Source organism: Moschus berezovskii, chromosome 27 (genome assembly GCF_049115385.1).
Source record: "Moschus berezovskii isolate FMDL1 chromosome 27, NW_MosBer_1.0, whole genome shotgun sequence".
NCBI classification, from domain to species: domain Eukaryota; kingdom Metazoa; phylum Chordata; class Mammalia; order Artiodactyla; family Moschidae; genus Moschus; species Moschus berezovskii.
The window spans coordinates 27,671,065-27,684,921 of NC_142486.1; the positions used below are offsets into that span (position 1 = coordinate 27,671,065).

General features: G+C 48.3%; 1 protein-coding gene across 1 annotated transcript in view; it reads right to left on the reverse strand.

Annotated features, from left to right (window-relative positions):
* Positions 1–13,857, reverse strand: part of LOC129545406 (BOS complex subunit NOMO1) — a 55,733-nt gene that overhangs the window by 4,017 nt on the left and 37,859 nt on the right. Inside the window, exons 20-28 of the mRNA XM_055409560.2 lie at positions 13,735–13,817; positions 12,761–12,920; positions 12,262–12,388; positions 10,624–10,737; positions 9,615–9,742; positions 8,551–8,692; positions 3,944–4,027; positions 2,275–2,385; positions 1,208–1,309 (exon numbers count right to left, since the gene is read on the reverse strand). Coding sequence (XP_055265535.2) covers positions 1,208–1,309; positions 2,275–2,385; positions 3,944–4,027; positions 8,551–8,692; positions 9,615–9,742; positions 10,624–10,737; positions 12,262–12,388; positions 12,761–12,920; positions 13,735–13,817 — 1,051 coding nt within the window. The remainder of the gene's footprint in view (positions 1–1,207; positions 1,310–2,274; positions 2,386–3,943; positions 4,028–8,550; positions 8,693–9,614; positions 9,743–10,623; positions 10,738–12,261; positions 12,389–12,760; positions 12,921–13,734; positions 13,818–13,857) is intronic.

Below are 13,857 nucleotides of genomic sequence, written 5' to 3' on the forward strand. Positions count from 1 at the left end.
ACATGGTCCTTAGAGAACATGACTTCACGAAACACACACAGTTCTGATGACTCAATTCTGATGAGGGAGACACACGGTCAAACTGAGGAAGACTGTTTTTCATCCAAAGCAAGGTTGACTTCCAAGGGACGATTCTTGGCTCATTAGCTGGTGAGTTCTAGGAATGCAGTGTCCTCTGCAGAGGTCCTGGTCACCGTCACGGGCCTGCGTGCTGAGTCCCAGCCAGGGGCCCAGAGCTGTGAGCACATTAGGCGTATGCTCTCAACCACTGACAAGATGGGACTATTGCCCCATTTCACAGATGGGGGAGAGAGGCCCGAAGAAGGGAAGCGTGACATGCCCAGGGTCACTCAGCTGGTAAGGTACCGAGCAGGCTGCGAGCCCCAGGGAGCCTGGGTCCACACTGCTGTGCTGCCGCAAGTGGCTCAATTACTAAGGGTGCCTGGAGCAGTGGGGAGGAGGCCCCAGACTGTCACAACCTGCTTTGTTATTTCACGGCCACTTCACACGCGGAAGGGCCAGAGGATCATCCCTGTGGCAGGTGGCAGGAAACCAGGGGAGGAACCACACAGGCTCACCACTCACGCTCTCAGGCTAAGTCCCCAAAAGGAACCAAGTTTTCTACAAAGTTTGCTGCCACCGGGGCAGCCACAATAGCTGGGTCTGTGCAATTAGAGCTGATGGCAAACATCCCGTCATCAGTAAGTGATGAATGTTAAGGCCTTGGTTAAATAGATTATGGTATTTTCTCTATCATGACCTCCTGTGCAGTCATCAAATATCATGCGTGAGAAAGCATGGGTGATAAAGTCTTCACTGAAAAGCACAGATTACAAGAAAATGTAGAAAACAGTCCCAGCTTTGTATTACTAAAACAAACACATATGTGTTTTTATATTTATACATACATGCACACGCGTCAAAAAAGGTCAAAGGGAAACCTATTGACATGTTAACAGCAGTTGCTTCTGGATGACAGGTTATGTCGGATTTCCGTCTCCTTCCCCAATCTCCTGGCATGATGAATGCATATTATTTTTAACAGAAAAAGAGCTAATTCTGGGGAAAAAAATCCCTAGAGAGCTCCACCTCCTCTGATTCAACCGTGTCAGCAAGGTGGCATGAGGGGAAAAACGGGAAAACTAAGTTTCTGCAGCAGAAAAGGGGAGTCATTCCAGCAAAGACAGCGCGAGGGGAGCGGGCTCACCTGGCCGTCCCTGAGCAGGGGTGGGAAGTGGAAGAAGAGGGACTGGCCCAGGGACACCGTCTGGATCGGGTTGTCGAGGTTGTCGCTTTTGTAAAGCTTCACCTGGAGAGCAGAGACAAAGCAGGGCGTGCTTTTAAAACTCCAACGCAATAAACACCGCATTTTCGACACCTTGGGATGGCTTATCTCTTAGGGGAGAGGAACTCTGGAAACTCGGATCTTTGAAAGGGCAACCGTCTTCCCCCGACGGGTTGTTCCTAAGGCATCTGAGACACCAGTGATATGACAGTTTTCAAAATGTTAAAATTTCAAAATTTAAGATTCTGACAACTTACGTTAATGCTCAAAATAGTAAAAACCTGTTAGTGTAGTGGTAACATTAAAGAGAACAGCTTCTAACATATCTGTAACATGCCAGGCGTGGGGCAGGCACTTCACGTACATCGTCACCAACCCTGACTCCCAAGCGGGCATCGCTGCTGTCCCCATGGAGACCCAGAGAGCCTGGTCACCTAATGTCATCACCGCCAGCCTTGTTCACTTGGCATGCCCCCACCATGTACTGTCACCTCAACCCCACAGCTGTGCCTTAAACTCCAAACACATTCCCATTTTGCGCTGGGTTCCTGGCTGCTTCCAGAAGCAGTTTAGTGCTCTGTTGGCGGCCTTTCTCTCTCTCCAGCCCAGGTTGGCTGTTTCCACCACCATCTGACTCTGAGTCCACTGCCTGCCACACGCACCTAGCATAGAATTTAGAAAGTGACCAGGTGCTTTGCCCTAAAACCATCTCTCTGCTTTAGACCCCAGATCACACTGCTCGTTTATGAGGGTTCTACTGTGATGCTTCTAAAGACACACAAGGCTGGCAAAACTCATCTGAAACCAGACCGTGTTTTTTCTCCAGCAATCGGCAATCATTCCACCAGATACATGCTGGGACTGAAGATTCTTAATCTCAGCCTCAACCCTCAGCTAAAGCAAGCGCTAGACAGGCCTGGATATCCTGCTCCCTCTTGTCTCAAAGCCAGAAAGAACAGAGCCCGTTAACCATCAACAGCTGGCCTTACCCATAATGTAGGAAGATACTCAGAGGAAGTGATCACATTTCCACTTAAGTCGAACTGATTTATCTGCCGGAAAACTATGATGTTCACATCATCGATGTCATTATTCCCGACCTGGGAAGAGAGAAAGCAAGCTGGAGCCAAGGAAGCTGGAATAGGAGGGCCTCTGCTCCAGCAGGTAACATCCCCAGAGCTCTATTTCCTAGCAACTTCCCTTCGCATTCAGGGAGCAAAGCTTGCTGTTCGAGCAGCCTGAGTCTAAGGTCCCAAATTGAGAGGAGACGGGTGACATCTGGCCATGGACATGCTGTCTGACAAAGACAGTACTTTTTTCCTTAAGTTGTAATGACTTATCAACATTTTAAAAAAGATATTTCATACTAAAAGAGCCAGATTTCCTAGCGCCTCTTGAAAAAGAGAAGGATGTTCTTGCCTAGCAGGAATTGGCAGGAGTCAAGCCCCAGCTCCCCCACACTCCCTGGGGTGGGCATGTGCCCCCATTAGTCACCTTTTCATCTGTGGGGCTATAGTTCACATGACTGCCTGGGACGCTGATCTGAATCCCCATGGCAGGAAAATATAAAATAACATGTAGCCATCACAACCACTTAAAATGCTAAATGCCATAAAGACATCAAGAAAACTCACTGTCTAGGCCAAAAGTCCTGAATGGCCCACCAGCCTCTGTACCCATCGTAATCTTCATCCCTCAGTTCAGTTCAGTCACTCAGTCATGTCCTACTCTTTGTGACCCCATGAATCGCAACATACCAGGCCTCCCTGTCCATCACCAACTCCCAGAATTTACCCAAATTCATGTCCATTAAGTCGGTGATGCCATCCAGCCATCTCATCCTCTGTCGTCCCCTTCTCCTCCTGCCCCCAATCCCTCCCTGCATCAGGGTCTTTTCCAATGAGTCAACTCTTCACATGAGGTGGCCAAAGTATTGGAGTTTCAGCTTCAGCATCAGTCCTTCCAAAGAACACCCAGGGCTGATCTCCTTTAGGATGGACTGGTTGGATCTCTATGCAGTCCAAGGGACTCTCAAGAGTCTTCTCCAACACCACAGTTCAAGAGCAAATCTTTATCCCTCATGCCACCTAATAAAGCCACCATTGGCTTCTTGTCCGGTCCCAAATCCTCTGGTCTAGCAAATGAGACGTATTCCATGGGAAAAAACTTCACTGCAAATGATGCCAGTGACACCTCCTGTGAACTGGAGGGCTGCCTATTTAGGGATCAGTTAGCTGAGTCATGATCTTAAAGATTAAGAGACTCTCTTTGGTGGGAAGAACAAGGGCACCTGAAGATAAGAAACATCAGTGGCCCTGTCACTGATGAAGCACATGTTCCCTTTATTACCCTCCCTTGATCTAAAATGCTACTTAGACCTTAAGATCCTCAACTTGTAGAATAATGATCAGAGCTAGCAGGGGAAGTGGGGAAACAACAGCTCAAATTTCTGCTCTGGATGCAAGACAGCACTGCTGTTCATTAAAAGCCCACAGAAGACGCTGCTTGTAAAGATGACACTACTCTGAGAGGACCCTTAATTAGGATGTAAAGTTCCCCCCAAAACAGATGAAAGGCAGCCAGCCAGAGGAACACTCCAGGATTTTTGATCAGAGATGCAATCATGCAGTGATTCTGCTGAAGAATTCCACGTCTTACCATGATGACCCGGTGGTGGGGGAGGGCTCGTTCGATGTGGTCATTGCCTTCTGCCTTGAGCTGAACGTGGTACACACAGCCTGGCTGCAAACAAATGCGGGAGTCACTTATCTGGAAAAGGGCTTGTCACCTGAGACCTGGCTGGAGCCTGCTCTGCCTGCAGGCCCCCATCTGGTGGACAAGTTTCTGTCCCACCTTGGACGCAGGCCTATCACCCTTCTTCAGAGTTCCTCGAAAAAGCACCCTGGTGTAGAAACCTTCTTCTGAAGTTTTCCAATTCCCTCAAACCGTATTCAGCTTCTTCTACCCAAGGAAAATTAAATGTGGTTTCTGATTTCAAAATTCCAAACAAGATAAGCTTATTCTTGTTTAATAAATAAGATAAAATCATTCTTTTTTGCTGTCCATCCCTCCCCTCCACCTGTATGTATGTACTGAGTGGTGTCTGGAATGGCACTCCCAAAGGGGTATTATTTCTGGGAAGTGGGATCTGAAATTTTTCCTTTTTTACAACAGATTTCTTCTTTATACATTTTATTCTATTCCTCAAATGTATAGGGACATATGATGTTTACCCAAATAAAACTCACTATTCTAAAAAACTTTTTTTGTTGACATTGCACACATGAAGGATGCACATTATCTACTCAGATCATTTTTAGCAGACCACAGTAAAGCACTTTGTTCTAAGCCAGCACATTAAGACACTTTCCAACAGAGGGAAGTTAACTGCCTCGAAGAGCTTCCCTGGTGGCTCAGAGGTAAAAAATCCACATGCCAATCCAGAAGACATGGGTTCGATCCCTGGGTCAGGAAGATCCCCCGGAAAAGGAAATGGCAACCCACTCCAGTATTCTTACCTGGATAATCCCATGGACAAAGGAGCCTGGCCGGCTACAGTCCATGGGGTCACAAAAGAGTCGGACATAATTCAACGACTAAACAACAAGCAACAACAACAAACTGCCTTGAGGAAATAAAGTTGTTTGTTTTATACATTGCTACGTGGGCTGGTGGCAATTCTGATAGAGAAAGACATACGAGTTCAAAGGAAAACTTCTCAGAAGGCTGCATATCAGATAAAATTCAGCTTTATGAAAGGCTTTAATAGTCTAAATGAACCCACCATTTGTCAACTTCTGAACTTTTCTTTTTCTTACACATTTGTTAAAAGATCTGCATCTTTCCCCAAAGGGTGACAGATCACTTATACTAGCAGGGTTTAGAGAATGTCTAAAATAACCAACTTCTGACCACCAACTGCACACCAAACCTGATGACACGTGAGCATGTCGAGCCGAGGGCCGAGTTCAAAGGTGACCGTGTGTATCCAAGAGGGGACAACCCTGAGACTGCAACTGCTGATCTGTACAACAGCGAGGATAACACGGCGCGGTTTCCTAAACTCACGTGCACCGTGACCTTCTCTGTGTGTGAGCAGAGCAGCATCTTAAACAACATTCCCTCTGCATTAACCATGAGTCCTGGAGGGGAGTGTAAGGGTGATCTACTTCTCCTTTCAAAATTCTGTCCTTTTCAGTATGCTGCTTTGAACTATCTTATAATAAGCACATGGAACCTTTACAAAGACAGTAAAACTATTATTTTTTTTAAAGCTGAGAAAAGTCAAATTTATGATCACCAATTGGAAGGACTGATGCTAAAGCTGAAACTCCAATACTTTGGCCACCTCATGCGATGAGTTGACTCACTGGAAAAGACTCTGATGCTGAGAGGGATTGGGGGCGGGAGGAGAAGGGGACGACAGAGAATGAGATGGCTGGAAGGCATCACCGACTCGATGGACATGAGTTTGAGTGAACTCCAGGAGTTGGTGATGGACAGGGAGGCCTGGCGTGCTGTGATTCATGGGGTCGCAAAGAGTCAGACACGACTGAGCGACTGAACTGAACTGAATAGACGAATTAATTCACTTTATAGCTCAGTGAGGACTGGCAGCACTGGGTTTGTTCAAAACAGCTATTAGCAACAGCTATTTGCACCTCAGAAAACGGCAGCAAGGTGTGAAGAAAAGGAGGTGGCACTGCTGGAGATGGGGACCGCGGGCACTGCCCCCTCGCTCCCACGCCCAGCAGGGCAGGGACCCATCCCAACCACCCGGGTCCTCGCTCCTGGCCGCTGACTCAGCGGTTCACCTTCAGCCTCTGGCAGCAAGATTCAGGCAGCTTCTCACCCAAAATGCCTCACCAAACACACTGCCCGGAAAGATCAGCTGCAGAAATGCAGTCTCCCAGGGGTCAAAATCCTGAGGAAATCTTCAACCAGGGCTCTCTAGCCTGGTGTCTCCTAGGAGCCTGGCAAATGCAAGTCCAAACCTTTGACGAGAACCGTCTAAGGCTCTTCATTCCTCCAGCACCTGAGGCCTGGCACGTGGAAGGTGCTGGCTGCCACAAGGGGGCGACTCCACACAGCATTGAAAGTGCTAATGAATTAACACCTATTACAAGGAGGGTGTGAGGGAGCATTAATTGAAACGTGAATCTATCAAGGTGGAGAAGGAAACTATATTTGGTTTAGTTAAATAAAATGTGTTAAGTTGGTGAGTTTAGAAACACATGTCTGGCATACATACACTACCATGTGTAAGATGGATCCCTAATGGGAAGCTGCTGTATAGCACAGGGACCTCAGTTCAGGGCTCTGAGATGACCTACAGGGGTGGGAGGGAGGCTCAAGAGGGAGGAGGGGATACATGTATACATAGAGCTGATTCATGCTGTCGTACTGCAGAAACTAACACAACATTGTAATGCACCTATACTCCAATTTTTAAAACAGAAAAATATATATGGGCCACTAAGACTCTGGGGGGAATCAACAGGGTGATGCAGAATCTGAATTGTTGCAACCGTGAGAGGGAGATGAGCCAGGAACCCTGGGCCCACCTGAGAAGAAGCAGACTGAAAGGCACAGACGCTGCCCCAGGCCTACCTTCTGCTGTGACTTGGACCGAGGAAAGCTGTGCACACTCACCCAAGCTGGCAGTTCTGGTGCGGACCACCTTGGGAAAGGAGCGGTCTGACCTGGCTTTTAACCACTTGCGGAGTCGGTGCGCCACGCACCACTCCGTGTGTATGGAGCCACTCATAAGACAGCCAACCTGTAAGGCAGCCGTGATCCTCATCCTCACTTGACAGATGATGAAATGGACACAGAAGGCATGGGACACCTCCCTGAACTCACACAGCTAAGAAATGACAGAGGCAGGGTTCAAACCCAGGCAGAAAGGCAACTAAGGATGCGGTGTCACAGTCTGCATCTGCACGAACACATGAGACAGAGGACACATGGTCCAGATCTAAGGACCCGTCGCCTCTCCCGGGGTCCTGGCTGCAGCCGGCCTGTGGGCGGGGGACCTCCACGCGGCCCACCTGTTCTCTCTGGAACCACTGCCACGAGGAAGGGAAGCAGGCCTGGGGGACAGCAGGGAGCGCGATGGCAGCGTGACAGCACGCTCCGCGTCCAAGGCTATTCCTCCAGCATCCGAGGCCTTTTCCATGGAAGGGGTCGGCGGCCACAAGGGGGCAACTCCACACACTGAAAGTGCTGATGAGTTAACAGTAGGGCTCCCTGGAGCGAGCAGGACCTCCCCGAGGACAGAGGAGGTGGAGAAGGGAGCATCGCAGTAAGGCTGGCCAGACCCCAGAGACAGCCCACCCAGCTGGCCCATGAGGTCAGACATTCTCAGCACGGCCCCAGGAGACACCCCCAAGCCTGCCTTCCTCCTTTGGCTTGACTGCTCCTCGCTCACCAAGCAACCTCCTGCCCTGACTTTCCAACATCGGTGAGTGGAAATGCCTAGACACAGGACATGGTCTTCTTAACTCTGGAAAAGGACAGCATGGCCCCAGTAAAGTGTTAGTTGATCAGCTGTGTCCAACTCTTTGTGACGCCATGGTTGCATGACTCCTGTCTGTCCATGGACTTTTCCAGGCACAAATACTGGAGTGGGTAGCCATTTCCTTCTCCAGGGGATCTCCCTGACCCAGGGATTGAACCCCAGTCTCCAGCATTATGGACAGATTCTTTACTATCTGAGCTACCAGGGAAGCTCCTATTTTTTTAAAATTAGTGGTTAATGTGTAAAAATCAGGAGTTGTCACGTGGAAATGTGAATTTCTGACTCCTCTTTTACAAACTCTAATCACCTGGCAACGCTGAGTTATCATCCCACATGGCTACGAAGAGCTGGAGCTGCGTGGAAGCTGCCCCTTCTCGTGGGCCAGGACCTGTCCACAGTCCACACTGCTCCCGACGGGCACCCAGTCCACTCCAACCTTTCACACTTGTCTTCGAGCCCCACAGGTATCTGATTTGAGAGGCTGGCCTAAGCTAGATCACCTGTTCTAGGCAAAAGATGCACCAAACCCATGGTTTTCTACCTGTACTTTGCCATAAAACCGCAACCCAGTATGTCAGCTACATAAGCGTTGAGTATGTCAGTTAAGATAGGGATTGGGAAGTTTCAGAGCCCTATGCCCCCTTCTCAACCCTCTTGCCCAGCATCTTGGGGGCACCACTGAACCCAGGCACCGCTGAATCCAGTATGAAAAAAATCCACTAACAAAACACATCCAAAGGCTCACCAGCAATCCACGTAACCTGAACTTCCCTTCCTCGTCCGTCACGGTGTCTTCTCCATAAATACTGCAGTCGTTCTGGCCCACTGCTTCCACAGCAACACCCTGTTCCGGCTCTCCATTTAAGGAAGAAACTGTACCATAGCAACTAGAGAGACAAGAGAAGAAATGGAACACGACGTTCTCGGGGCTTTCTGATGCACACAAAAGATTCCAGGGACAGTGTCCGGCATTTACCAAAAAGTCACGGTGCAAAATAGCTCAGTGGAGGACTGTACCCCAAATGACCCAGACAACTCACTTCTGGCTGTATCACTGCAAGTTGAGCCTTCCTGCCAGAGGGCTCAGGCCATTCCTATCATCAATTTCTCTTCTCATACATTTTAAGGGATGTTCCAGAAAATCGTAATTTAAAAAGGCTAAACTTTCTTTCACTATACTTTATTGTATTTTTTGTTAAACTTTATTTTAAATAATGAAGCATCCAATAAAATGAAAATAAATCACCTCCCCTTTCATTCTATTTTTATATTCAATTGAAAATGGTCCGTTTTTCTAAACCTCTTCCTTCTGATTAATCAACCTTGAAGTGCTTCTATAAATGTATATAAATACATATGTGTGTGCCTATAATTATAAATACTTATGTGAATAAACCATCTCTGAATACACTCAGAAATGCTGGAACACCTAGGTGGCTGGGAGGCCAGGACAGAACGGAAACACCACACTGAATATCTTCTTTTCAACACTTCCAAGTTTTCCTTAAGTGAAATCATTTCCTCCTTTCCAAAATCTAACTCATGTTTCAAATGTTTTAAAAAAATAAAAATTTTTAGGAACTCAGTAGGTTTTCACGGGCCAATTTCAAAAGAGGAGCTTTGTGATTAAATCATTCATGGGAGATATTAGGAGAAAAGGGTGGCAGTCAGGAACCTGTGGACTCGTGTCTCGTGGCTCATGTCTTCCAAACAGAACCAACCTGAAGACTGGGATGGGTTCCAAGAGAAAAGAGTAAGTGAGTGATCCCATGGCCCAGCCTGGGGGAGACGGGAGAGGGGGCAGCCCACCTGTAGGCCGTGCGGTAGCCCGTGATGGTGATCTTCAGGTTCTGCCCCTCCTGCACCTCGATCATCTGCGAGGACGGCTCAAACCGGAATTCCTTCATCATGGGCTTGAAGTAGTACTGGCCAGGGCTCTGCCAAGACACAAACGCGAGCTGAGCCTCTGCTGCAAGTCGAGGGGTGGCATTAGAGGGAGCAGCTCAAGTCATGAAGGAGTGAGGACAGAATGAGGCCCCAAGAGCCCCAAGGCTTCCCAGACACACAGAGATGGTAACTAACTCTACAGTAAATCATTACAGTGACAGCAATTACCATTCTAACACCAGCTGTCATTACTGCACACCTATAGTACCTCTGCAGGGTAGAAATCACATTTGAACTTTATGAATGAAGCAACTGAAGCTCAGAGAGGTCAAGTAACTAGCCTGAGACAACACGGCAAGTAAGTAGCAGAGGGAAGATTCGAAGGTGCGCGTACTTCGTGTCCCAGTCTGGGATCTTTCGGCTACACCTCTGTGCCTGTTTGTGACATCCCTGGAATGGTGACTCTATTCCCAGGGTTGACAAGATGGCCAACTGACGTGTCCACCATTCAGGGCTTCAGACTACATCTTCTGTGGAAAACGGGTGCTGTCCACCCCACAGGGAGCGTGCTTTGCAGAAGAAACACAAGCTCAGCCCCTGAACAAGACTTGGCATTATAAACAATGAGATCCTGTGGTAAAACAAAGGGACACTTAAGACAGGAGCCGCGGGGCCAGGGCAATTAATGACACTGTCTCAGTGACAAGTGGGTGACCAGAAAACAAGACGTCTGTGCGGAAGGGAACATGCAGCAGCAGCAGTAAGTTCTAGTGACAGCCATCCTTAATTACGCCTGGTCCCCAAGGAAATGTGAGGCACCCCACAACGGTTTTCTGCTCTCACGCTGTCAAGCAATACACAAGTCACGGCCGCCGTGTCCTTGCGCACTCGTGGGGGAGCCGGGCAGGCGATGCAGTAGTGGGCACCTTACCAGGTTTGAGAAGGTCAGGATACCGTTGTCCTGAGTCAGGAGGTTGGAACGGAACACACCACCACTGAGGGATAAGAGGACCCCAGGGAGGGGCTGGTCATCTTCGGCTTTTATCTGGGGGTGAGAAAGGAACCCCAGGGCAAGGTTAACTCATACAAACCCCGAAGGTGTCAAGAGGTTAATTCTCAGCAGCTAGTTTTTCTTTTATTGTCATTCACTGGGGCCTACGGGAGAGGTCAGAAGGTCTCCTCTCCTCCCCCAGGGTAACCAGTATAAACAATTTGCTTTACAGCCTTCCAGAACTCTCTGTGCCCACACAAATCTTATCAACACTATGGCTACTGTTGATGGATTTCATAAGTGACTGGGTGGGAATGGGGTGGAGAAGGGCCACCGAACCCTCTGGCCAAGTCGCTTTCTCTGGCCTCAGCTGTTTTCCCCACTGCCTTCATCCACCAGTCCCCACCAATCGGCCTCACTGTTTCAGAAGAGCTGCATCTCATTCTAAAGCAGAGGCTGGCAAACCATGACACATGGGCCAGTCTCTGAGTTTTGTGATGGAAAAGAAGGGATGAAGTGAAAGTCCCCAAGCATGTGTATCTCTGCACAATTTTTTCTTTTTCCAAACAGTCAATTCCTAGGAGTAGAAATGACTTCGTGGATGTGTGCACTTGAAATTCAGAAAGAAACCCCCGAGCTGAACTCCAGGGTGACTGTAACCATCTCCAGCTCCTAAATTACCTATGCGTGGGAAACAAACGCCTGCCCAAAAAATGGATGTTGTCTTCATCATTACAACTACAACCCCAAACCCAGCGTTTCGATGGTAACTTCCTTTGCGTTTGCCCAGTCACTATTGAAGTCAAGTGTTTCCGTGTGACTGTGAGTGACCTGGATGGCCTCTGTGAATGGCCTTTCATGTCCTTGATTCGCCTTTTCTCTGTTGGCTTGTCTTTTTCTCATTGGTTTTAAGAGACCCTTGTAAACTGGGGGTGTTATTTATGGAACAGATATTTCTCTCCAGTTGGACTATCTTCCCATTCGTTTTAAAAGGCATTCTGCAATGCAGAATTTTAATTTATTATGTGATGGGATGTTTCTCCTCTTTTGGCCTCGATGTCAACAACATTCGCCCTCAAGGGTCTCCAGACTCACTCTGGCCATCACACAGCATGCTTCTTCCCAAGAAGGAGGGAGGGAAGAGAGAAAGACATCCACTCCACTCTAAGAACAGTCTGTGTCCTTTGACAGAGAACAGAGGCAAGGATGAAAGCTTAAAATGCTTCCCAGAAGGTATGCACACAAGCTGAAGTCAACAGATCTCCAAAATTACAAGTGAAAGAAGGCAGAGTAAAAAGAGTACAGCCTGAATAATTCCATTATATAAAATTCTAAGAAAAGCAAACTGATCCACAGTGACAGAAGGCAGATCAGAGGGGTGGGGAGGGCCAGGAGAAAGGGGTTACCAAGGGTCTGAGGAAATTCCGAGGGGTGACAGATGTGTCCATATTTTGACTGTGGTGGTATGTTCATGGGTGTTGTCATGGGTCGAAACTGTCAGATAACACACTTTACGTGCAGTTTATTGTATGATTGTTATACTCCATAAAACTCCTTTTTAAAAGCACACGGTGTTACCTCAAAGCTCACGCCTGCCAAGGCATAAGCCTTAAAGTCGCCTATGGTTCCTTCCACTGCAGTCAAAACATAGCCCTCCTTCTGCGAGGACACGGTATACTCCAGGTCACTGTGCAAGGGCCCAACACTGAATAAAAGAAAGAAACGCTGGTGATGTCTTGCTTCAAATCCTAGAGGAAGCATCACCTGCCCCCAGGAAACCTGGCTCCCCAGCTTCTTCCCTGGGCTTCCCAACTGAAAACGTGGAGTGTTCGTTGCTCAGTCGTGTTCCGACTCTCTGCGACCCCATCAGCTGTAGCCCGCCAGGCTCCTTTGTTCATGGGATTCTCCAGGCAAGAACACTCCAGGCAAGAGTGGGTTGCCGTGCCCTCCTCCAGGGGATCTTCCCAACCCAGGGATCGAACCCAGGTTTCCTGTATTGTTGGTGGATTCTTTACCGTCTGACTCAGCATGGGCTCCCCGACTGGTCCCACCAACTGGTTCTTAGTCACGGGCTTACCTATAGGCACCTTTGTCGTCGGTAAAGACGGTGATCAGGGGTGAACTCGCCCCCTTTTCACTGATGACGATCTCGACTCCTTCCAACTCTGGGTGGATCTGGCCTTCAAGAAACAAGCCTGCCTTCCCTTGGATCTCGATCAGCTTCCCTGGGCAGCTTTCTACACAGGAAAGAGACAAACAGGAAGAGACTGGGGCTTCCCATTAAAGAAGGGCCTAAAACTGAGATATTCGAAGCTAACGCCAGTGAGGCTTTTGACTATCTCAGAATCCTCAGTAACTACAAGTGGCCCAAGCCTCTCAACATTTATGAACGGCCCTGTCAGGAATGTTAGCAGGAATAGCTAACAAAGGTGGCTTTCCCTGGCTCTTCATCCTCAGCCCTCACTGACCACAGGTGAGGAGAGAAGCCAGTAGCACAGGTCAAAGCCTGTGCAGCCAGACCTCAGAGGACCCAGCATGGAAGGCGGCCCCAGACGGGCTGCCCGCTGGACAGCCACGCCCTTCAACACTCTCCTTCCAAACACACAAATGCTCAGGGTTTACTGAACCTGCGATGCTGGCAAAAGTTGCCTAAACATTCCACCTGCTCCTGGTTATCTCATCCCCAAAAGACCCTTTCATCACCCTAACCCAAAACAAACATCACGAACAGTTCAGATACATGAAGATATGTCAGACGTTTCAACAACGGATGTTGTTGCTTTTCATCTGCCTTCTGGTGTCAACCTGATAACATCAAGGAAAAGCGCGTACTTTTTCAAAAAGATCCCCAATTCGCACAGTGAGAGTTACGTTTACTGATTTAGACCTCTCACTCACTCACTCATCAAATAGTAACATCTATGCACCAACGGGGACTGAAGATGCCTTACGAAGATGACTTCACTATAAAACAGCACAGAACAGAATCCTAAAGGCAGGGAAAAGAACAGTTGTGAAGCTGTGTCTTTGGTTAGCTGAGCTGACATTTACCTCCACTGACGGTGGCTTCCATGGAAGGAGGATAAAAGAGCAGCTCTTTAGATGAAGGTGTGACAGTGATTTTCTCTCCGGACCTAAAATAATTAAGACACTTCAATGTGGCTGGCCTGTCCC